The sequence below is a fragment of the Vitis vinifera genome, chromosome 7 (genome assembly GCF_030704535.1).
Source record: "Vitis vinifera cultivar Pinot Noir 40024 chromosome 7, ASM3070453v1".
Taxonomy (NCBI): domain Eukaryota; kingdom Viridiplantae; phylum Streptophyta; class Magnoliopsida; order Vitales; family Vitaceae; genus Vitis; species Vitis vinifera.
This window is the reverse complement of record NC_081811.1, coordinates 409,109-433,524: the sequence shown is the minus strand read 5'-3', so window position 1 is coordinate 433,524 and position 24,416 is coordinate 409,109. Positions and strand designations below refer to the sequence as shown.

The 24,416-nt window shown below is 32.7% G+C and overlaps 2 protein-coding genes and 1 long non-coding RNA gene across 9 annotated transcripts; all 3 read right to left on the bottom strand.

Annotated features, from left to right (window-relative positions):
- Positions 1–959: 959 nt before the first annotated feature.
- Positions 960–1,789, bottom strand: LOC100256324 (uncharacterized). 3 transcript variants are annotated; one of them, XR_786120.3, is made up of 3 exons: positions 1,654–1,771; positions 1,541–1,588; positions 960–1,442 (listed from the first exon to the last, which is right to left on the bottom strand). XR_786120.3 is itself a non-coding variant. In XM_010653630.3 (3 exons), exons 1-3 carry the CDS (start codon positions 1,654–1,656, stop codon positions 1,170–1,172), a joined length of 330 nt encoding a protein of 109 aa, XP_010651932.1. In that variant the 5' UTR covers positions 1,657–1,764; the 3' UTR covers positions 960–1,169. The 3 variants fall into 3 exon arrangements, 1 of the variants encoding a protein (XP_010651932.1); XM_010653630.3 differs by having other exon boundaries at positions 960–1,448; positions 1,654–1,764; XR_786119.3 differs by having other exon boundaries at positions 1,541–1,789.
- Positions 1,790–8,054: 6,265 nt separating this feature from the next.
- Positions 8,055–12,693, bottom strand: LOC100854382 (uncharacterized). 3 transcript variants are annotated; one of them, XR_009465976.1, is made up of 4 exons: positions 12,498–12,693; positions 12,201–12,327; positions 10,123–10,212; positions 8,055–8,300 (listed from the first exon to the last, which is right to left on the bottom strand). It is a non-coding gene; the product is annotated as an uncharacterized LOC100854382 (long non-coding RNA). The 3 variants fall into 3 exon arrangements; XR_009465975.1 differs by having other exon boundaries at positions 12,201–12,431; positions 12,530–12,692; XR_009465974.1 differs by having other exon boundaries at positions 12,201–12,437; positions 12,559–12,692.
- Positions 12,694–19,010: 6,317 nt separating this feature from the next.
- On the bottom strand, positions 19,011–23,707 carry LOC100263195 (uncharacterized). Of its 3 annotated transcripts, XM_059737785.1 has the most exons (5): positions 23,040–23,707; positions 22,851–22,946; positions 21,607–21,669; positions 21,374–21,437; positions 21,206–21,284 (listed from the first exon to the last, which is right to left on the bottom strand). In XM_059737785.1, the coding sequence occupies exons 1-4, from the start codon at positions 23,148–23,150 to the stop codon at positions 21,411–21,413; spliced, it is 297 nt and encodes a 98-aa protein (XP_059593768.1). In that variant the 5' UTR covers positions 23,151–23,707; the 3' UTR covers positions 21,206–21,284; positions 21,374–21,410. The 3 variants fall into 3 exon arrangements, with proteins under 3 accessions (XP_059593767.1, XP_059593766.1, XP_059593768.1); XM_059737784.1 differs by lacking the exons at positions 21,374–21,437; positions 21,607–21,669 and adding an exon at positions 19,011–19,398 and having other exon boundaries at positions 21,195–21,284; positions 23,040–23,699; XM_059737783.1 differs by lacking the exons at positions 21,374–21,437; positions 21,607–21,669 and having other exon boundaries at positions 19,433–21,284; positions 23,040–23,699.
- Between the last annotated feature and the right edge of the window lie 709 nt (positions 23,708–24,416).

Below are 24,416 nucleotides of genomic sequence, written 5' to 3'. Positions count from 1 at the left end.
TTTTTCTATTCTTAAAACTATAAAAGATGAGGTTTTCTATTCTAAAAAAAATTGGTATCCAATTTCCTCTCAGTGTTTTCATTATTAAGTTATTTTATTTTGTAAAAATTATATCAAAGTGAATAATTTTAATAATAAAACTAAAAACATATAAACTAAGGCTTTAAAATGCTATTCCTAAATTAAATATTTAAATAAGTTTTATTACGATTAATAAATTCTTTTTTCTCACAACACCATTATTTCGAATACCTTCTTTATAACGTGAGGAATATATACTAATGATGAGACGTAAATACTTAAAATAAATGTAAAATATTAATTTAAGTATTTAATAAACTAATATAATAATTTGGTATGATTTTAAAATTTTATTCAAATGATTTTGTTTATTTTTAAATTATTTCAACTTTATGTGCAAGAAGAAAAAGAAGTGAAATGAGTTTGAAAAAATATATAAAATTAATTTATTAATTTAAATATTGTTTGATTAAAAATAATAAAAATGAAAAACTAGAAATATATATATATATATATATATATATATATACTCAAACATAATAAATTATTTTTACATATATCTATGGACTATTTCCTTTTTTTTTTTATTAAATAATTTAAAATTTTTTAACTAACTTTAAATATATTTGAATCAAATATAAGAAAATTATATTTTTTTTTACGTAATCCTTGCTTTCATTAACCAATATGATATAAATAAATATATTTTTTTATTTTTCTTCATTTTTTTCTTCTCTCATTTATTTCGATTATTTTAACTGGTTAAATAATTTAAAAACACGTCACATCTAACTTATTGTAGTTGTATTAAATTTTCTATAATGAAACCATAAAATTTTCTTCTATAGCCTACCCTAATCATTATGCATTATGTTATCAAAATTGTTATTAATATGGCTTCGAAGTAGCAGTTTGAAAATTTGTCCATAGACATGAAATTTGGATTAAGCTGAGCAGGTCCAAAATTTTAGACTCGATTGTACCCTAATTATTTAAGTTGAGCACTCTGGTGTTCCACCAAACATGCCTTTAAAGAACTCCTTTTCGAGGGACTAACTCTCATGTATAACGTATTCTTCTTGACTTTTTCAGTGGAGAGGCATTTTCCGATCTAAAAACAGAGAAAAAGAAAATTTTGTACAGAAAGATCAGGTGACCCGGCCAGTAGCAGCATTTCTTCGATTTCTCACCATTTCTGCATAATTTTTAGGGAGAAATGATAGTGAAATTGCAGATCTAAGGAGCAGCAAAATTTTTGCCCATTCACTTTCAAATCGAAGGTAGGCTTTTGCCACCTTGTTGTCCAATTCCACCATTCTGCACAAATTGTTGAAAAAAAGGGGCCAAATTACGCAGAAATTCGAAGCCCGACTCCTGCAAAATTGCAGATCTAGAAACACCGATCTCAACATCGGTAAAATCTGAAGCTACAAATCAATCAGAAACAGAGATTAACAGAGAAAAGAAAACGAAGGAAAATTCTGTACATGTTGAGAGAGAGGGGAAAGATGGAGGCTACCTCCAATTCACGGCCAGCATCACCATTTCCTTGATCGATCCGCCATTTCTGCACAAATTCTTTTTGAAGAAATTCAACTGAGAAAAAAAAATCAATAAGAAAGAAACACGCACCATCTTAGAAGTCAGAGCTCCGAAGGAAGCCAGGGGCCAGGGCTCATCTCTACCTCTTCTTCAACCTTCACTTTCCAATAAAAAGGCTCCAACCGATCACGGTATCGGTACCATTTATTACAGCCAAACAGGTACTTATACATGTACAATTTTCTAATACTACGCGTTTCCACCTCGCGTAAAATCACGCGCGCCAACTTCTTCCACGTCCGTCCGGAAGAAACGTGGGAAGAAGAAGGAAAAAAAGAACAAAAAAAATCATGACAGATGAAAGAAGAAAAAATTTGATCAAGAGACCCAAAAAAAAAACAAAAAAAAAACCAGTTCGCAATCTTATTATATGATTGACATAAAATTAAAATAACATCGTTGTTGAAAGCTCAAAAATAACCCATAATATCATCATTATCACAAACACACACAAGATTTAGGAGGAGTGGTAAAGCCCGAAGAACCGAAGAAGCCTATCGGCATCATTGAAGAGTGGATGGGGAGCATGGACTATGATGGTCACCTCCTTTGTGGGTACTGGAAGAAGCAGAAGAAGGAGGGACTGGAGCTTTTGCCATTAAAACAGCGTCCTGGCGAGTGGATGGAGGGCATGGGCGATGGTCACCTCCATTGCCGCCACCTATATGGGTACAGGAAGAAGCAGCAGAAGGAGGGACTGGAGCTTTTCCCATTAAAACAGCGTCCTGATGAGTGGATTGGGGGCATGGGCGATGGTCACCTCCACTGCCGCCGCTTGTATGGGTGCAGGAAGAAGCGGCAGAAGGAGGGACTGAAGCTTTTGCCATTAAAACAGCGTCCTGATGAGTGGATGGGGGGCATGGGCGATGGTCACCTCCCTTTTCGCCACCTATATGGGTGCAGGAAGAAGCGGCAGAAGGAGGGACTGGGGCTTTTGCCATTAAAACAGCGTCCTGACGAGTGGATGGGGGGCATGGGCGGTTGTCACCTCCTTTGCCACCACCTATATGGGTACAGGAAGAAGCAGCAGAAGGAGGGACTGGACCTTTAGCCATTAAAGCATCGTACTTAAGACTGCTATCAACCCTAGCACCTCCCACAAGAGCTGTGGTGAGAATGAACCAGACAGAGATTGAGAAGGAGACCCAGACCCAACTGATGACTTTGTTGAACAACTCCATGTTGTAATATGAGTGTAAAATCATGAGTGATGGATGGGGAGGGGGTGGTTGGGTTTTATAGACAAATGCACTGTAAATCTGCACCGGTGGGACTAGTGGACAGTGTTCGGGAGCTTTGGGTATAAGCTAGATTTGGGTACGTAAACGCCCTATAATGAGGAATGTTTGGGGGCTCTGGGTAGAGTGATCCGAGTATTGGCTGCAGCTAATCTAACCGTTCACTACGCAACCGCCCAAGAGAGTAGATCCCTGGCGTTTGTATGAAAAAACCGATAACCTTGAGGCTTGTGCTGCACAGGGTAGAAAAAGTAGAAGAAGGAACAGTAGAAAAATGAATGGATTCCTTGAGGATTGTGCTCCACAGGGAAGAACAAGTAGAAGAAGGAACGGTAGAAAAATGAATAGATTCTTTGTCATCAATTAGGAGTGAAAATAGAAAGCCAGAGGAACCTCATGAATTCACAAAAATCTATGGGGACGGAAAGTGGAAGAATATTTCCAATTTGGGACTAAGACTGACATGATGTTCAAAGAATGAGAATTCATGGTAACTTTTCATTGTGATGTGACATGATAAGATAGTTAAAGCCCTTTCTTATAAGACATTGGTAGACTTTTTGGAAAATATAATGATTTTATAAAATAATATTCCAAGAATAGGGTGGAACGTATGTTTTTGGGACCATTTTTCCCTTCTAATCTTCATCATAAAACTATGATTTTAGTGAGAAATTTTATGAACGAAACGACCAATGTTGCCAATGTTAGTTTTAATACATAAAATAAGATTGTATATGCTATCGTTGTTTATAGTGTGAAGTTTTATAAGTTAAAACAATTATTATTGTCAACAAAATTATATTTGTTAATATTGATTTTAGAATAAAATAAAGAATCAATATCGTTAGTGTCAATTTTACCTATATTTTTTAAATTAGCTTAAAATCGCATCTCCTAGTATTGGTCTTGCCATATATGAAAAAAAATTAAAAAGTTTCCATCCTAAAAGCATGATTTGTACAATTATTTTGTAACTCAATATATTCCTACAATTTGTTTTTCTTTAAAAAAAAAATTATTGTTCCAAAAAACCCAATGAGTATGAGACATAATGAATAAGGTTACCATCTTTCACACATGTAATGAAACATCACCGGGAAATAAAAGACTTCAATGTCTTAAAGAATTAGGGTCAAATTAGATCTTAGTAAAATAAAATATAGGTTTTATACATGTTTTGAGATCAAACTAGCCTTATGATATTTGTTTTTCAAAAAATAAAAAACAATCATGTTGCAATTCACTTTATTCTTACAATTTGTTTTTCTTTAAAAAATTGGTACTTTTTCAAAAGATTTGAATGCGTGGTAGACGTAATGAATAAGGCCACCATCCTTCACACATATAATGTAACATCACGGGATGATACAAGATTTTGATGTTTTAAATAATATTGGGTCAAATATGATTTTAGTAATAAAAGAATATAGATTTTGGACATATTTTGAGTTCAAGTTAACTTTATAAATTTTTTTTTCAAATGGTTGAAAATGTTATTTCTAAAACTTAAGAGTTTAGAGTTCAAATAATTTTTTTTTTTAAACAAATTTCTAGATGAAGCATGAGAGACAAATGTTTTAGAATATGCCTAAGTGTATGCTTTCATGCGTAAAATTCATTTAAACCCAAAAGGGTTTAAGAATTGTTATTGAGAGTAGAATAGGTTTCGTTTTTTTTTTTAAAAAAAATGAAAACATTTTATGAATTTGATTTCACTTGTTTTAAAAACCATTTTAAAGAATAATTATATAAATATTAAAAAAAAAATCAGAAATAAAACATTACATATAATACCGACCACATTTCAAATTCTCAACCAAGACCTATTTTTAAAAACTGCGGCTGAACAAGCCCTGAAGTGTTTTTGATTGCGGGTGACCCACTGTGCGTGAAAATCGAGAAAAAAAAAAGAAGTTAAAAGAGACCGCCGCTAACGGAAGAAGTTACAAGGAGAGAACGCTCCGGCGTGGGCTGTTATGGAAATTAATATAATAATAATATTGAGAAACGGTTACGAGCCATGAAATTTGAAGACCAAAATAAAAAGGGGGAGGAATGAGGATCCGCATCTTAGAGAGCAACTTAGGCAAGTAAGCTGAAAGGGAAAGTAAGCGTATCAGATATCCCATTGATTCCAATTAATCCAAAAGTTAAGTAGATCTTCAATCTCTCTATTTCTTTTTTTTCTTTTTTTTAAATATTGCTTCATATTCCTTGATGAAACCCTCGGATATATGGATCCAATAAAAAGGGAGAGGGGTCTAAAGAGTTAAAGTAACATAAAACAAAGGGCTTAACCAAATTGGGAGGCCGGCAAAGAGAATGTAAGGGAGTTTTAAAATATATATATATATATATATATATTAGTTTAATTAAACTCCAAGGATACAGTAATGAGGAATGAGATTCGCAATCATTAAGAAAATTCCTTTGAAAGGTTGCCTCAAACACCTGCCACCCAAAAAAGTTCTCCATAGATAAAGTAGACATGCATGCTTGCATAAAATACAAATGCCTCTTACGTTATGAAGTAGGAGACAGGAAGTAAAAACCTTTATAGAAAGTTAAAGAAGTGTATGCACAAATAAAAAGAGTTTATGATCATCACAAATTTATGTTATTTTGTAAATTCTTAACATTTGATTTCTTGTACAAATTCTCACCATTTGATTTCTAAATCACACACACATAAACATATATATATATATATATATATATATATATATATATAGTAATAAATAATTGTTTAATAAAACCTCAACTAACTCTAATTCAATCTTATAATAAACATTTTTGAGCTATATGGGAACATTTTTGAATCCTTTGAATTTTTTTATTATATTTTTTAAATTATTAAAACTAATAAGGCTTATATTTGTAATATTTTATTATTAAAATAATTGTCTTTTTAATAAAACTTGGGATTGTATCTTTAAAACTCTTTGAAAGTTTTTTCTTATTCTAATTTTTTAAGAAATTTTCTATAATACTGAATCCTATAAGATCCATGAAAAAAAATAATATGGGTAAATATATGAAGTAAAATAATAATATGAAGTACTATGGACTAAGAAAAAGAAACAAAAAAACTTTATAAAATATAGAAAAGGAGGTCAAAGAACTAAGAAGCGTGCGAATGAGAAAAGAAAAAGTTTATGAGTCATCAAAAAAAGTTTATTACACAGTGAAGTTTTTTATGTTAATTTTTAACTTTTTGTGTATTAGTGTATATATATGTAAATTTGTATTGTTTTGTATATTCTTAACATTCACTGTCTTATGCAAACAAATAATAAGTATTTTATGGAACCTTGATCAAGTCTAATTTAATCTTATATTAAACTTTTTTGAGTTGCATTGACCAATTTATCAAATTGTCATAAGTGAATTCCACTTGGGGTATCGCCAGATCCCCTAGTACTGAGTGGTTGTTTTTTCCCCTGCAATACTTCTCAACCAATTTCCCAAATAGCAATTTACGACTTCCATTTGACCATTTGTTTGTGGGTCCTTTATCACTGGTTGTGAATGATTGATTTTTTCAATCTTTTCAACCTTGGTTTCGGAGGAGCAAGTTAGAAAGAATGAGAAATAGAACCAAAGAAGTGACATGATATCACCAACTAACCTACTTGTATGCCTGCTTTCGATTGTTGTTCAAAGGGTAAAAGGATATAGGAAAGGGAATAGGTTAGAGACGGTTATTAGTGCTAGTTTTGATTCTTATATGTAAAATAAAAATATGTTTGATAGTAATTTTTAAAAGTGTTTATAGTATTTTTAATTTTTAAAAAATAAAAAATTTCAAGGGTTAGAAAGACTAGAAATATTTAATAATTTTCAAGTGTTGACACAAAGTTTTAATATTAGGAATGAGATCTTTCAAATACTTTGAACTTTTTTTCTTATCATATTATTTAAATTATTAAAATTAATAAGACTTATATTTGTAATTTTTATTATTAAAATTAATAAAACTTGGGATTGATATTTTAAAAACTCTTTGAAAGATTTTTCTAATTTTTTTAAGAAAAAATCTATAACATCGAACCCTACTCAAGATCTATGAAAAAAATAGTACGGATAAATAAATGAAGTAAAATAACAATGTGAAGTACAATGAAGCCAAACAAAAGAAATAAATAACTCTATAAAACATGGAAAAAAAAGGTTGAAGAAGTGTATGTATAAGGAAGAAAGAGTTTATGGATGATCACAAAAAACTTCAAAAGATACTTTGCAAATTCTCAACATTTAATTTCTTGTACTAATTCTCACCTTTAGGTTTCTAGCTCACATAGTTTTTGTTTATTAATAAAAATAATAACAATAATAAACCAATAAATAAAAATAATCACTTAGTGAAACCTCAATCAAGTCCAATTCAATCTTATCTTAAACCCTGTTTAGCAGTCTTAGAACATTTTCCAATATTTTGAAATTTTAAATTATTAAAACTAATAAGACTTACAATTATAGTTTTTATTATTATAATTAACAATTTTTTTTAATAAACCTTGGGATTGATATTTTTAGAACCCATTAAAAGTTTTTTTTTTCTATTCTACAAGGCGGAATGCTATAGACAATCTACAAAAACAGTATGGATAAACAAATCAACTAATAATGAAGTAGAATAACAACACGAAGTACTATAAAATAGGTAGAAGAAGTATATGATCAAAGATAATGAGTATATGGGCCACCACAAAAGTTTGATGAGATACTATTTTTTTTTCTTGAATTATCAACATTCAATTTCTTGAGCAAATTCTCATAAGATTTCTAGCTCACATAGTTTTTACTTAATAATATAAATAATTACAATAATAATACACAAATAAATAAAAGCTATTCAATGAAGTCTCAACCAAACCTAATTCAATCTTATATTGAACCTTTTTGACTTGTTTTGGAACATTTTCAAAAACTATATTCATGGAATAAAAGTTTATTTGAAAACTTGGAATATTCTCCTACCATTTTTTATGTTTCCAAATATTTCTTAAAATTAACTTTTATTTATGATATTTTATTTTCAGTTATTCTTCATATTTATAATAACCCCCCATAAAACAACCCAAAGCAATTTAAATACGTTATCATCAGAAGACAACCCATTTTTAGAGCAAATTTTTTAAAAACTGTTTTCTATTAAAATAAAATAAAATTGCCAAATGTGCTTTTAAATTTGAGCAAAATTTCCACGGCTGATGATATTTCTTCTTGACCAAAGCCAGAGCTACGTCAATAGCAGTTTCCCCTTCCAATCAAAATGAGAAACTGTTTCTAAAATTTAATATTTATCTCCTATGATAAGAAAATTTAAATCAAGCTAGGGGTATGATTTCCTTTACTGTTCCTGATGCTTCTCCCTTTTCTTTTAACAGATCACCACCATGAAACAGGACTTAAACCATCATAATCAAGTGATCCCTGCAAAACAGAAAACAGAGCTATGAGCAACTCCTTGTCAGAAAGGAACTGTCATTTACAAAAGCAGCAATCCTCCCTGATAAAATATTATAAAATACCAGGAGAACAAATTCAAGAGACACCATAGAGTTGATTTTCAGAAAGACAAAGGTGCCTCACATCAATTGTTACATTTTACAAAGACATGTAAATAGATTTAAGGATTGCCGAAGGACTACTAATTTCCTTATTGAAGAACTTAGAGCATTGAGATTGGATTGGAAGAAGAAAACAAGCCAAAATAATCTGAAGCTGGCATTCTCTTCCAGTGGGGCACATCTATATATACCTGACACTCTCAATTAATAGGAAGCACATTTGATGAATATCCCACAAGACATCCACATATATTTGTGTACAAGAAATGCCTTTTTATTTAAAACTAGTGCAAATAGAAACAAGTTGGGTGCATCCGGAAAGCGTCCATCACTATGAGCATATACGATATACTTGGAGAACTCACTGAATCAATCAGATATCCAAATATTGAAATGAATTTGGATCTCTGTTTTTGGTAATCTAATGGGTGACTAAGGTCAAATTGGGTGGATCTGTCAAAATTGTCTTACAGGCTTAACCTCCTTTTTTCTTAATCATCTCTGGGACTGTTATTGCTCAAGCTATATTTGTCTCTTCCTTCATATAAGTGGTATTTGCTGCTTTCACAGAAATTCAGAGTAGCTCACTAGGTTCTATAAAAGCAACCAAAACATTTCCTGTACAATAAAGTTGTCTTCCCCCCATTTCCATTCATGCATTCATTGTTCAAAAATATCATTTACAAACACATTAGAAAAAATATGTTCTTATTACCTATGACATATGTATATATTAGTAACAGAAAAAAGGGCCTTTTGGTATGTATAAATTAATGGAATGCCTGAACATAACAAGAATATGACAAAGAGTCCTATAAAAATGGGCCTTTGGTTTTTATTTTTTTTCCTTTATGGAATAACCAATTTATTGCACAAAGAAAAAAGGAAGATGATAAAATCAATAAACATGCACAGTATACAGAAAGCAAAGAAACAAAAAGACAACAGGTTTCTCAACAAGAGAAGAGAAAATGAAAAACTGCAACTTAGTGAATTGAGAAAGCCTAGAATACATCGACAGCGTCCTAGATTAAGAGTGCCATATCATACAAAATGATGTCTAGAAAGAAAGATTTCAATATCACTACCGTGAAAAACAATTTCATCTTCACCGATGAATAAACTTTTGGCTTACCACAAGTGGTATCAACCCATAAACTAAAGACTTAGCATAGTAGGCATATCTAATACACAACATGTATCTGTATATATGAGAATTCTAATAAATGGATAAATAAATAATCTCCTAGTGAAAATTAGAGAATAATAATTAAAAACCAAGAAGTCAAGTAATTACTAGAAAAATTCAAGAAATAAGAGGTTATTTGTCTAGAAAATATAAATGTTTGGGAGCTTATTATGAATAATTTACTAAAAGTCTGTTTACTTCATTTTTCTAGTCCTTATAATAGCAATATTGTTTCAATGTACTCAAACGACTGCCAGAGTGGTACCCAACTAAAAGAAGAGCCATAAAAGAATATAACATAACTAGTTTGAGCACTCTCCATCAGCCAGCACTTAGAAACTCTTACCAGTGAAAACAAAATCTTAGGGAGTAACAATATCTCTCCGCAGTAGGCCCTTAAAATTATACCACAGCTTCCAAAGGAAAAAGAGCTTGAGGTGCCCTACTTCTAGAGATGAAAAACCTTGAAAGGATGAAGTTCAAAGGACGAACTTACCAAAATCACCATAGGGGCAAATGGCTTTGACTCTTTTGGTTGCTCAACTGGAACTGGAGAATAACTTACACTCTGAACTTGGAACCTTATCTGCAGTAGAACACCAAAAGTTAATGCAAACCACAACTGGAAGTTTTAGCATAATTATAGAACTGTTAAAAGAATTATACAACTTAAACCTTGTCTATCCCATCTATAGGAAATTTTTGTTCTTGATTATCCCGTATCCATATGACTTGACTCCTGGAATTCCATAAAAGGCAAAAAAGTAGAACACTATACATACGGATGTAAGGAGTAGCCGTGAAATGAATGAAAAAAACAAAAGAAAAAAAGAATGCAAATGGTGAAATCCTAAACAATCTAATTTTAATTCCATTAAAAAGTTAAATGTAGGTGAGATTCTTTTATGGGTTAGGCTCACAGTGGGATGGATTTGGCATAAGATGGACCAGTCTGTAGACGTCTTCAAAGAATCCAAGAGATACTGTCCATTACAGATTCGATATCAGCAGTATGCAGATATTAAATAGGTGTTATTCATGATGATGACACAAAATAGAATTCACCATGTGCATAGCAGCTATTTTCACTGATGAGAAGCCAAAGGATGCCCTAAAACAAGGTTTATTTTGAAAAACAAAATTCTGATATCCACTCTACATCTTCGAGAGGTAACTCACTGAGACAGGGTACAACTACGTTGCATTAAGTATTTGAAGAGCAACATGATCTTGGCCATAATGAAAAAGCATAGCAGCAAAGCCCATAAAAATAATAACCAACTAGAAAGGACTAAGCTAAGTATCTAGCTAAGATGAAAGATCACACTCCAATAATCACAGGTATTATGCCCAATGCTTCGGAAGCTGATTCCTTAACTCATGAGCAATGTCAAGGAGCAACGATTTTGTGAAAAGAGTAGTTAGGAAAAAGTATATGAATAACATGTTCCTTAACAAGAAGTGATTTGGATATAACTGCTGAACTAAAAGTTATAAAAGTGTTTTTAAACAATCTTCAATCTCTAGCTCTGATATTGCAACCAGTCTTTGGGAACCAAGATGCCACTTTTACAACGGAGCTAGAGAATGACTTATATGAAGATAAATGGCCTACAGGATTCAACAGCATTTCCCAGGTCTGGTACGAGTGCCAACGACTGGTACATGTCATTTTCATCCAAATACATCAATTGAAATACCATCGACTCCGTTTTCATCTTGTCTGGACTAATATGATACAGTTGAAAGCCCTACAAGGACAGGGGCAAGGGCAAGGCAAAGAAAGTAGTGAGAAAGGTGAATAAATTGTGCTTCCATAAGTAATATGGCTCTAGACATGGTGGAGCATCAAAAATGGATTTCAATAACTGAACCCAAGTAATTGAGGCTCTGTCGATTTGCTTAATTTTGACTCAAGTTGCGTCAATTCTCTGGTAGAAGAAATGGATTTTCACAATCAGCCATAAAAATAGCAAATATAAGAAAATGATCTTTTTTACCATTTACATTTCCCCTGATCCTGTGCTTTCATTAACCCAATATGATATAAATATAATTTTTATTTTTTCTCATTTTTTTCTTCTCTAGTTTATTTCTCTCACATTTATTTCAATTATTTTAACTGGTTAAATAATTTAAAAACACATAAGATCTAACTTATCCTAGTTGTATTTAATTTTCTTTCAAATTTTCCATAATGAAACCAGAAAATTTTCTTCCATAGCCTACCCTAATCATTATCACATATTTGCATTATGTTATCAAAATTGTTATTAATATGGCTTTGAAGTAGCAGTTTGAAAATTTGTCCATAGACATGAAATTTGGATTAAGCTGACCAGGTCCAAAATTTTAGACTCATTGTACCCTAATTATTTGAGTTGAGCACTCTGGTAGTCCACCAAATATGCCTTTAAAGAACTCCTTTTCAAGGGACTAACTCTCATGTATAATGTATTATTCCTGACTTTTTCAGTGGAGAAGCATTTTCCGATCTAAAAACAGAGAAAAAGAAAATTGCGTACAGAAAGATCAGGTGACCCGGCCAGTAGCAGCATTTCTTCGATTTCTCACCATTTCTGGACAAATTTTAGGGAGAAATGATAGTGAAATTGCAGATCTAAGGAGCAGCAAAATTTTTGCCCATTCACTTTCAAATCGAAGGTAGGCTTTTGCCACCTTGCTGTCCAATTCCACCATTCTGCACAAATTGTTGAAAAAAAGGGGCCAAATTACGCAGAAATTCGAAGCCCGACTCCTGCAAAATTGCAGATCTAGAAACACCGATCTCAACGTCGGTAGAATCTGAAGCTACAAATCAATCAGAAACAGAGATTAACAGAGGAAAGAAAACGAAGGAAAATTCTGTACATGTTGAGAGAGAGGGGAAAGATGGAGGCCACCTCCAATTCACGGCCAGCATCACCATTACCATGATCGATCCGCTACTTCTGTACAAATTTTTTTTGAAGAAATTCAACTGAGAAAAAAATTTGATAAGAAAGAAACACTCAGAGCTCCGAAGGAAGCCAGGGGCCAGGGCTCATCTCTACCTCTTCTTCAATCTTCACTACTCAATAAAAAGGATCCAACCGACAGCCAAACAGGTACTTATACACATGTACAATTTTCGAATACTACGCGTTTCCACCGCGCGTCAAAGAACGTGCGCCAACTTCTTCCACGTCCGTCCACACAAGATTTGATCAAGAGAAGTAAAAAAATGAAAATCATGGCAGATGAAAGAAGAAAAAATTTGATCAAGAGACTCACAAAAAAAATAAAAAATAAAACCAGTTCGCAATCTTATTATATGATTGACATAAAATTAAAATAACATTGTTGTTGAAAGCTAAAAAATAACCCATACACACAAGATTTAGGAGGAGCGGTAAAGCCCGAAGAACCGAAGAAGCCTATCGGCATCAGTGAAGCGTGGATGCGGAGCATGGACGATGACGGTCACCTCCTTTGTGGGTACTGGAAGAAGCAGAAGAAGGAGGGACTGGAGCTTTTCCCATTAAAACAGCGTCCTGGCGAGTGGATGGAGGGCATGGGCGATGGTCACCTCCATTGCCGCCACCTATATGGGTACAGGAAGAAGCAGCAGAAGGAGGGACTGGAGCTTTTCCCATTAAAACAGCGTCCTGATGAGTGGATCGGGGGCATGGGCGATGGTCACCCCCACTGCCGCCTCCTGTATGGGTGCAGGAAGAAGCGGCAGAAGGAGGGACTGAAGCTTTTGCCATTAAAACAGCGTCCTGATGAGTGGATGGGGGGCATGGGCAATGGTCACCTCCCTTGCCGCCACCTATATGGGTGCAGGAAGAAGCGGCAGAAGGAGGGACTGGGGCTTTTTCCATTAAAACAGCGTCCTGATGAGTGGATGGGGGGCATGGGCGGTGGTCACCTCCATTGCCGCCACCTATATGGGTACAGGAAGAAGCAGCAGAAGGGGGGACTGGACCTTTAGCCATTAAAGCATCGTACTTAAGACTGCTATCAACCCTAGCACCTCCCACAAGAGCTGTGGTGAGAATGAACCAGACAGAGATTGAGAAGGAGACCCAGACCCAACTGATGACTTTGTTGAACAACTCCATGTTGTAATATGAGTGCAAAATCATGAGTGATGGATGGGGAGGGGGTGGTTGGGTTTTATAGACAAATGCACTGTAAATCTGCACCGGTAGGACAAGTGGGCAGTGTTCGGGAGCTTTGGGTATAAGCTAGATTTGGGAATGTTTGGGAGCTTTGGGTAGAGTGACCCAAGTATTGGCTGCAGAGAGAGTGGCAAGAAAGAAAATGTCGACACGACATCGGCGATTTCCACCCCCCCAGAGCGCCCAAGAGAGTAGCAATCCCCCCCTTTCCCCCCCACCGCCCAAGAGAGTAGCAAGGAAGAAAACGTCGACACGACATCGGCGATTTCCCCATCTAGACTAACTTGCCTTTGTTATATAATATGTTTTAATACAATTGAATTAAATAAATTATATTTTAATATTAATATATATTTTAAAATTAAATATATTATAATCAAATATCATAATATTATATATAATTTAATAATATATATATATATATATATATATATATATATATAAAATTTATATTTTTATCGATATATACGATATTATTATCAAATATGATAAATCATATTATAAATATATCAAAATTTTTAATAAAATAATTTTAAAATATTCATTATACTTTTAATTATATTATTATGAGATTTTTTTATATTTTTATGAGTTTTTAATAATTTTAAATTTATCAATATTTTTTTTTAAAATATATATTGATATATTTATGATATATCCATAAAATCAATATATTTGTTATTATTAATATTTTCATCAGATAATAGATCCCTGGCCTTTGTTAAAAAAATTCGACAAGCTTGAGGCTTGTGCTGCCTTCTAGAAAAAGTAGCAGAAGAATTCATCGAGGATTGTGAAGAGTCCGAAGACTTGTGCTCCACTGGGAAGAACAAGTAGAAGAATGATTAGATTCTTTGTCATTAATTGGGAGTGAAAATTGAAAGCCAAAGGAACCTCATGAATTCACAAAAATCTATTGAGACGGAAAGTGGAAGAATATTTCCAATTTGGGACCAAGCCTGAAATGATGTTCAAAGAAGAGAATTCATGGTAACTTTCCATTGGCCTATGACATGATAAGATAGTTAGAGCCCTTATGATAAGACATTGGTAGACTTTCTGAAAATATAATGATTTTATAAAATAATATTCCAAGAATAGGGTGGAACGTATGTTTTTGGGACCATTTTTTTAAAACATAATTTTTTTTTAAAACATCAAATTAATATATATATATATTTTTTACCTATTTGAACTCAAATTTTCAAAAAAAGAAAAGGAAAAAAAAGGAGAGTGTCACGAAGTGTGTTTGGCACGCTCTGCTAAAGGACGTGGTAGCAGCAGCCTGCGTCAAGAAAACGGCGTGAACGTTGCTTCCGCAAGTCTTCTAATAATCCAAACAATTAATAGAACATGTGAAAAGGCATTGACTAGTCAAAAAGGCGACTTATCCTCAAAAGGGCGACTGATCCTTATTACCGTGACACATACACCATACACGCACCAGCACTAGGATGAAATGTTGCCGGACCTTGGATTTTATGAAATTTTCAACAAAAATACTTATATTCATGTAAATTTTTATACAAATAAATTTGGGAAAGTTAGGTTTTGGATTGGTGATGCGGAAAATATATGATTTTGAAAATTCAATTTTACATATTTCAAAATTGATAATGTAATTAGATAATATTTGGAGAATCATGCATTTTCAGCTTATGTGTATTTTAATGCTAAAAATACCCTTCACCTTGCCAGCTAAGCATTCGACATCTGAAAATTCTGAAAAGAAAAAACTCTCCGAAAAGCCACAAAGCCAATATCTCTCTCGTATACTACTTTTCCCCTTCTCTCTCCCATTCTCAATCTCATAAACCCAAAATGTTGTAAAACCTAACCTCTTTCATTTCTGTAACATTCTCGTCTCCCATTTTGTTGATAAACATCAACAACCCAAAACCTAACTTTCCCAAAAAAAAAAGTTATAATGCTGCGGAGGAGAAGAATTTATCAGGTGGATGTGTTGGTAAATGAGAAACGAATCAGAAGGAAGAGACAAGGGACTACGGGAGGAAACCGGGAAAGGTGATATGATATCCTTTTTGTTCCCAAATTACTTGATCCAAAAACCCTAATTTCTAAAACGAAGATCAGATCCGGGGAAAATTGATAATCGGAATCAATGGTGGGTGCATCGAGCTCATGGTCTCGCGCATTGGTTCAGATCTCACCCTACACCTTCTTCGCCATCGGTATCGCCATTGCCATCGGCGTTTTCGTCTTAGGTGCCGCTTGGTACTTTCTCTTCCCTCCATCCCTTGTAAAATCCACCAAAATAAAACAACTACTAAAATTTTTGCATTCTTGTCAAACCAGCGGAGGTTTAGGTTAAATTGATACATTATATTTGTTTTTTTTTTTTTTTTTTTTGGATCGTTGTTTTGATGGTTGCGTTATTGCTGCATTTTTAGGGGAATTTATATAACTGGAAGTAGTCTAATTGGTGTTTCCATCAAAGCTCCTCGGATTACTTCAAAAAATCTAATTAGGTGCGTACTTCAACTTTCTTTCTTTTTTTCTCGCTGGTTTTATGGATCATTGATGTGGTATTACATGGACTAGTTCTCTAGACTTATCAAAAAAATATTCGAAAGGAAATTTTTTTCTTCAAAATGATTCCCTCAAAACAAGAAGATTTTATGAATTTATTCTTGTTGATTCAGATTCTGTAGAAGTTTCCCATATTCAAAACAGAGATTCTACAAAAATTTGTTATTCAAAATGCAAAATTTTCAAAGTTATTTTTGAACTTGAGTAGAGACAATCTCTTGTCACCCATAAAATGTTTTCTCAAAATTTTAAGCCATCTTCATATGATTATTATGATTATATGGATGCATGGTTTTGTGTTTTTCTCTTTCGTCCATTCGATCATTCCTAGTTATTCCATTAGTATTTAAATTTCAAACTTCCTTTCCAAATTGGTTCCAAGAATGGTGGTTATACTTTGGCGCCATTCCAACAATTTTATATCCTCAAATCAAACCATCTTTTGATTACTTCAAAGAGCATGCAAAGGGTTTGATCTCTGCTCGATGTTCTCAAACTCTTTTCTTCACTTCTCGCTTTCAAATTCCATGAATCTTGTGTTGAGATTTTGTTCAAACACATCTAATTGATCTTTTATTTCCCGCGCATTTGGCGTATGAATTCAAAGTTAAATGGTGGTCAAACTTCTCCCCATCTTCTGCTCAACAACTTTCTCATATAAAAAACTAGATTGCAGCAAAGGCTCCCTCCAATATTCAAAATCCTTTTTAACTTCATTTTCTTCTATATGAAGGAATTCCAACTTCATCAACACCTTTAGTTGCACATTCTTCCATCAAGCTGTTGAGAGAACACCTCAAAATGCTTCAGCAACGTGCGGTGGAAACCCTCTCTCAACTGGCTTCAAATTTTGATGATGATGATTCAACCTCTTCAATTCTCAAAGAGCCCCAAAATGAAGACATGTGTTATAGCTTGCCATACACAACGTTGGACTAAGATGGAGTCCTTTCTCTTCAACAATATTCAAAAGCGTCAAATCAACTTCAAAGCAAAATACAAAACCACACATCCATATAATCATAATAATCATACGAAGATGACTTAAAATTTTGAGAAAACGTTTTATGGGTGACAAGAGATTGTCCCCACTCAAGTTCAGAAATAACTTTGAAAATTTTGCATTTTAAATAACAAATTTTTGTAGAATCTCTGTTTTGAATATGGGAAACTTCTACAGAATTTGGATTAACAAGAATAAATTCATAAAATCTTCTTGTTTTGAGGGAATCATTTGAAGAAAATATTTTCCTTTTGGAAATTTTTTTGATAAGTCTAAAGAACCAGACTTATTGAGATGATGAACTTCGAATATTCGAACTTTCATCAAATGGGCTTTTGCAATGTAATTGCTTGGAGCCTGCTTTGAAGGTTGGGCTTGGGTCACTTGATAAAATGTTTGAGAAGGCTTAAGGATATTTCCTAAGACTTGAAATTGGTTTGAAATTTGGGTTTGAAAAATAATAACAATAATAATAAACAAACAAATAGCGAATATTTTATGGAACCTTGACCAAGTCTAATTCAATCTTATATTAAACTTTTTTGAGTTGCATTGGAACAATTTCAAATAATTTGAGTTTTTTTTTTCTTATTATATTATTTAAATTATTAAAATTAATAAGACTTATATTTGTAATTTTCATTGTTAAAACAAATAAACTTGGGATTGATGTTTTTAAAACTCTTCGAAAGATTTTTCTATTTTTTTTAAGAAAAAAATAGTACGGATAAATAAATGAAGTAAAATAAAAATATGAAGTACTATGAGGCTAGACAAAAGAAATAAAATACGGAAAAGAAGGTTGAAGAAGTGCATGGATAGGGAAAAAAGAGTTTATGGATGATCACAAAAAACTTCAAAAGATACTTTGCAAATTCTCAACATTTAATTTCTCGTACTAATTCTCACCTTTCAATTTCTAGTTCCCATAGTTTTTGTTAATTAATAAAAATAATAACAATAATAAACTAATAAATAAAAATAATCATTTAATGAAACCTCAGTCAAGTCCAATTCAATCTTGTATTAAACCCTTTTTAGCAGTTTTAGAACATTTTCCAACATTTTGAATTTTTTAAATTATTAAAAGTAATAAAACTTATATTTATAATTAATATTTTTTTTTAAAAACCTTGGGATTGATATTTTTAGAACCCATTGAAAGGTTCTTCTTATTCTGTTTTTTTATTTTTTTACTTTTTATTTTTTATTTATTTATAATTCTACAAGGCCGAATGCTATTGATGATCTACAAAAACAATATTGATAAACAAATCAACTAATAATGAAATAGAATAACTACGAAGTACTATGAAATAGGGAAAAAGAAATAAAAGAACTTTATAAAATATAAAAAAGCTGGTAGAAGAACTTATGATTAAGGAAAATGAGTATATAGGCCACCGCAAAAGATGAGATACTAATATATATATTTTAATTATCAACATTCAATTTCTTGAGCAAATTCTCACAAGATTTCTAGCTCACATAGTTTTTACTTAATAATATAAATAATAAAAATAATAATACACAAATAAATAAAAAGTAATTCAATGAAGAAAAAGTTTATTTGAAAACTTGGAATATTCTTCTATCATTTTTTATGTTTCCAAATATTTCTTAAAAATAACTTTTATTTATAGTATTTTATTTTCAATTATTCTCCGTATTCATACAATTATTTTTTATAATAACCCCCCATAAAACAACTTAAAGCAATTTAAACACATTATCATAAAACAACCCATTTTTAGAACAAATTTTTAAAAACTGTTTTATAAAATTTTTTTTTGCCAAATGTGCTTTTAAATTTGAGCAAAAATTCCAAGGTTGATGATATTTCTTCTTGATAAAAATCAGAGCTATATCAATAGCAGTTTCCCCTTCCAATCAAAATGAGAAACTGTTTCTAAAATTTAATTTTTATCTCCTATGATAAGAAAATTTAAATCATGCTAGGGGTATGATTTCCTTTACTGTTCCTGCTGCTTCTCCCTTTTCTTTTAACAGATCACCACCATGAAACAGGACTTAAACCATCATAATCAAGTGATCCCTGCTAAACAGAAAACAGAGCTAGGAGCAACTCCTTGTCAGAAAGGAACTGTCATTTACAAAAGCAGCAATCCTAACAAATTCAAGAGACACCATAAAGTTGATTTTCAGAAAGACAAAGGTGCCTCACATCAATTGTTACATTTTACAAAGACATGTAAATAGATTTAAGGATTGCCGAAGGACTACTAATTTCCTTATTGAAGAACTTAGAGCATTGAGATTGGATTGGAAGAAGAAAACAAGCCAAAATAATCAGAAGCTGGCATTCTCTTCCAGTGGGGCACATCTATATATACCTGACACTCTCAATTAATAGGAAGCACATTTGATGAATATCCCACAAGACATCCACATATATTTGTGTACAAGAAATGCCTTTTTATTTAAAACTAGTGCAAATAGGAACCAGTTCGGAGCATCCGGAAAGCGTCCATCTCTACGAGCATATACGATATACTTGGAGAACTCACTGAATCAATCAGATATCCAAATATTGAAATGAATTTGGATCTCTGTTTTTGGTAATCTAATGGGTGACTAAGGTCAAATTGGGTGGATCTGTCAAAATTGTCTTACAGGCTTAACCTCCTTTTTTCTTAATCACCTCTGGGAGTGTTATTGCTCAAGCTATATTTGTTTCTTCCTTCATATATAAGTGGTATTTGCTGCTTTCACAGAAATTCAGAGTAGCTCACTAGGTTCTATAAAAGCAACCAAAACATTTCCTGTACAATAAAGTTGTCTTCCCCCCATTTCCATTCATGCATTCATTGTTCAAAAATATCATTTACAAACACATTAGAAAAAATATGTTCTTATTACCTATGACATATGTATATATTAGTAACAGAAAAAAGGGCCTTTTGGTATGTATAAATTAATGGAATGCCTGAACATAACAAGAATATGACAAAGAGTCCTATAAAAATGGGCCTTTGGTTTTTATTTTTTTTACTTTATGGAATAACCAATTTATTGCACAAAGAAAAAAGGAAGAAGATAAAATCAATAAACATGCACAGTATACAAAAAGCAAAGAAACGAAAAGACAACAGGTTTCTCAACAAGAGAAGAGAAAATGAAAAACTACAACTTAGTGAAGTGAGAAAGCCTATAATATATTAACAGTGTCCTAGATTAAGAGTGCCATATCATATAAAATGATGTCTAGAAAGAAAGATTTCAATATCACCAACATGAAAAACAATTTCATCTTCACCAGTGAATAAACTTTTGGCTTACCACAAGTGGCATCAACCCATAAACTAAAGACTTAGTATAGTAGGCATATCTAATACACACACATGTATCTGTATATATGAGAATTCTAATAAATGGATAAAAAATAATCTCCTAGTGAAAATTAGAGAATATTAATTACTAACCGAGAAGTCAAGTAAATTACTAGAAAAATTCAAGAAATAAGAGGTTATTTGTCTAAAAAATATAAATGTTTGGGAGCTTATTCTGAATAATTTACTAAAAGTTTGTTTACTTTATTTTTCTAGTCCTTATAATAGCAATATTGATTCAATGTACTCAAACGACTGCCAGAGTGGTACCCAACTAAAAGAAGAGCCATAAAACAATATAACATAACTAGTTTTGAGCACGCTCCATCAGCCAGCACTTAGAAACTCTTACCAATGAAAACAAAATCTTAGGGAGTAACAATATCTCTCTGCAGTTGGCCCTTAAAATTATAACACAGCTTCCAAAGGAAAAAGAGCTTGAGGTGCCCTACTTCTAGAGATGAAAAACCTTGAAAGGATGAAGTTCAAAGGATGAACTTACCAAAATCACCATGGGGGCAAATGGCTTTGACTCTTTTGGTTGCTCAACTGGAACTGGAGAATAACTTACACTCTGAACTTGGAACCTTATCTGCAGCAGAACACCAAAAGTTAATGCAAACCACAACTGGAAGTTTTAGCATAATTATAGAACTGTTAAAAGAATTATGCAACTTAAACCTTGTCCATCCCATCAATAGGAAATTTTTGTTCTTGATTATCCCATATCCATATGACTTGACTCCTGGAATTCCATAAAAGGAAAAAAGTAGAACACTATATATACGGATGTAAGGAGTAGCCATGAAATGAATGAAAAAAACAAAAGAAAAAAAGAAAGCAAATGGTGAAATCCTGAAAAATCTAATTTTAATTCCATTAAAAAGTTAAATTCTTCTATGGGTTTGGCTCACAGCGGGATGGATTTGGCATAAGATGGACCAGTCTGTAGACGTCTTCAAAGAATCCAAGAGATACTGTCCATTACAGATTCAATATCAGCAGTATGCAGATATTAAATAGGTGTTATTCATGATGATGACACAAAATTGAATTCACCATGTGCATAGCAGCTATTTTCACTGATGAGAAGCCAAAGGATGCCTTAAAACAAGGTTTATATTGAAAAACAAAATTCTGATATCCACTCTACATCTTCGAGAGGTAACTCACTGAGACAGGGTACAACTAAGTTGCATTAAGTATTTGAAGAGCAACATGATCTTGGCCATAATGAAAATGCATAGCAGCAAAGCCCATAAAAATAATAACCAACTAGAAAGGACTAAGCTAAGTATCTAGCTAAGATGAAAGATCACACTCCAATAATCACAGGTGTTATGCACAATGCTTCGGAAGCTGATTCCTTAACTCATGAGCAATGTCAAGGAGCAACGATTTTGTGAAAAGAGTATTTAGGAAAAAGTAAATGAATAACATGTTCCTTATCAACAAGTGATTTGGATATAACTGCTGAACTAAAAGTTATAAAAGTGTTTTTAAACAATCTTCAATCTCTAGCTATGATTTTGCAACCAGTCTTTGGGAACCAAGCATGCCACTTTTACAACGGAGCTAGAGAATGACTTATATGAAGATAAATGGCCTACAGGATTCAACAGCATTTCCCAGGTCTGGTACGAGTGCCCACAACTGGAACATGTCATTTTCATCCAAATACATCAATTGAAATACCATGACTCCGAAAGCCTTTTTTGTTTTCATCTTGTCTGGACTAATATGATACAGTTGAAAGCCCTACAAGGACAGGGGCAAGGGCAAGGCAAAGAAAGTAGTGAGAAAGGTGAATAAATTGTGCTTCCATAAGTAATATGGCTCTAGACATATTGGAGCATCAAAAATGGATTTCAATAACTGAACCCAAGTAATTGAGGCTCTGTCGATTTGCTTAATTTTGACTCGAGTTGCTTCAATGATTAAATCATTTAAATCCAGATAAGTTTTGCTTTACATTATCCTAATAACATTGTCCCAAAATTTTGCTTTACAACTACCTCGTTGAATTCATGTGCGGTTTTAATCATCATGCGATTCAGCCCATCGCCTTTTTCAATTCAATTCAAAAACGGACGAATATGAAGGCAATGCAAAAGTCCCTGATGGATAAATTATAAAAAGAAAAATAGATTAGGTATACCGTATAGGTTGAAGCACCATCCGCAGGAAAGGCAAAGTCACCGTCAATAGATCTGATATCATATACAGAGATACACAGTCCCAAATCCGCAATAACCTTCATCACAACACACATTCTTCTCAGTCCCTTAAATGCTCTGAAAGCACAATAACAGAATGAAAACGCAAAGACATTGCTCAATTTTCACACCTTATCTAAGAATTGACTCTCAAGCTCTCCTTGGATGGTTTTATCGAGAGAAAGGTCCAGAAGATGAGGAGGCAAACGCAGTGTGTGCTCAATTAAGCTAAGGAAGAACATGTAAACCTAGGAAAAGTAAATTCCAAACTGAAAATCAAATGAATCAATTGCAGACGCAGATTATCACATAAATTTGAGCCAGTTAAAGTTAAAAGTACAAATGGTTTCATAAATGAGATTTTGGTTGTTCTAGGGTTTTAATCTCCGACCGGTGATCGCTGCCGCCGATCAGCGATAGAAATATTTCCCTAACTGCCGCGCCGGCATGAGATGGTTGTCCTCGAATGCTTGCTACTCGTCGACAATGAGAGAAGAGACTGAAAAGAACCGTGTGTGCATGGATGGAAATTTGGGGAAATATCGTGGAATTCGTGGAAATATCGGAGAAATTTCGGCCAGACATTTCATATAAATTTCGCTGAATGATTGGAGAAATTTCGCCCAATTTTCGGAGATATTTCGCAAAGCTAATTTGCTGATTTTTGTTAACTTTCGCCGATATTTTGGAATTTTCCGCGACATTCCAGGGTTTTTTCGATAAATCCCGATTTTTCGAGGCCTTCACCCTAATGTTAACAAAAACAGCCTCGGCCACTTGGCTTTCTCCAATAAAATAGGAAAATTTGAAATTGAATATACTAATAAGTGAATTTAAGGTCTGTTTAGATATACAGATGGGGTGAATGGGGCATCATCAACCCACCTTTAGAAAAAACAAAAAAAAAAAAATCCCACTAACCGTATGATTCCCTTCGAATCAAGGGGGTAATATAACAACCCCCAACCATTTAGATGACAACTATATACCTCATAAACAAAATTTGATGAAGAATACTTATCCATTATATATACAAAAGAAGAAAGGACTTGATTAAAGATGCGTATTACCTGCTTTAGATTTTGTTCAATTAATTTTAGACTACATTTTACAATAATTTCAAAAATCGTTTTAATATTTTTAATATTAAAAATATTTTCTATAATCACTACTAATTTTTAATTTAATTTTTGTAATTTTTGAAAACATTTATATTTACCTCCTACCTAAATTGTTCTCACAATCCCACATCTTTGCATTAATACTTCTTTTACACATTTCATGACTTTGAATTATGTTACACATTTCATTTTTAAAAACACATTAATATATTGGTTTTAAATTTATTTTATATCTTATTTTAATTTTTGTCTGTCTTGCATTCCTCTTCAAATTTTATTTTATTTTATTGATTCAGAGGTGTTTTTCTCTCTACTTTTCTGGGAAAAGAAAGGAAAAGGAAAAGAGGGCGAAACCTCAATTAGCTCCAAATGGGTAAAAGCAGACAT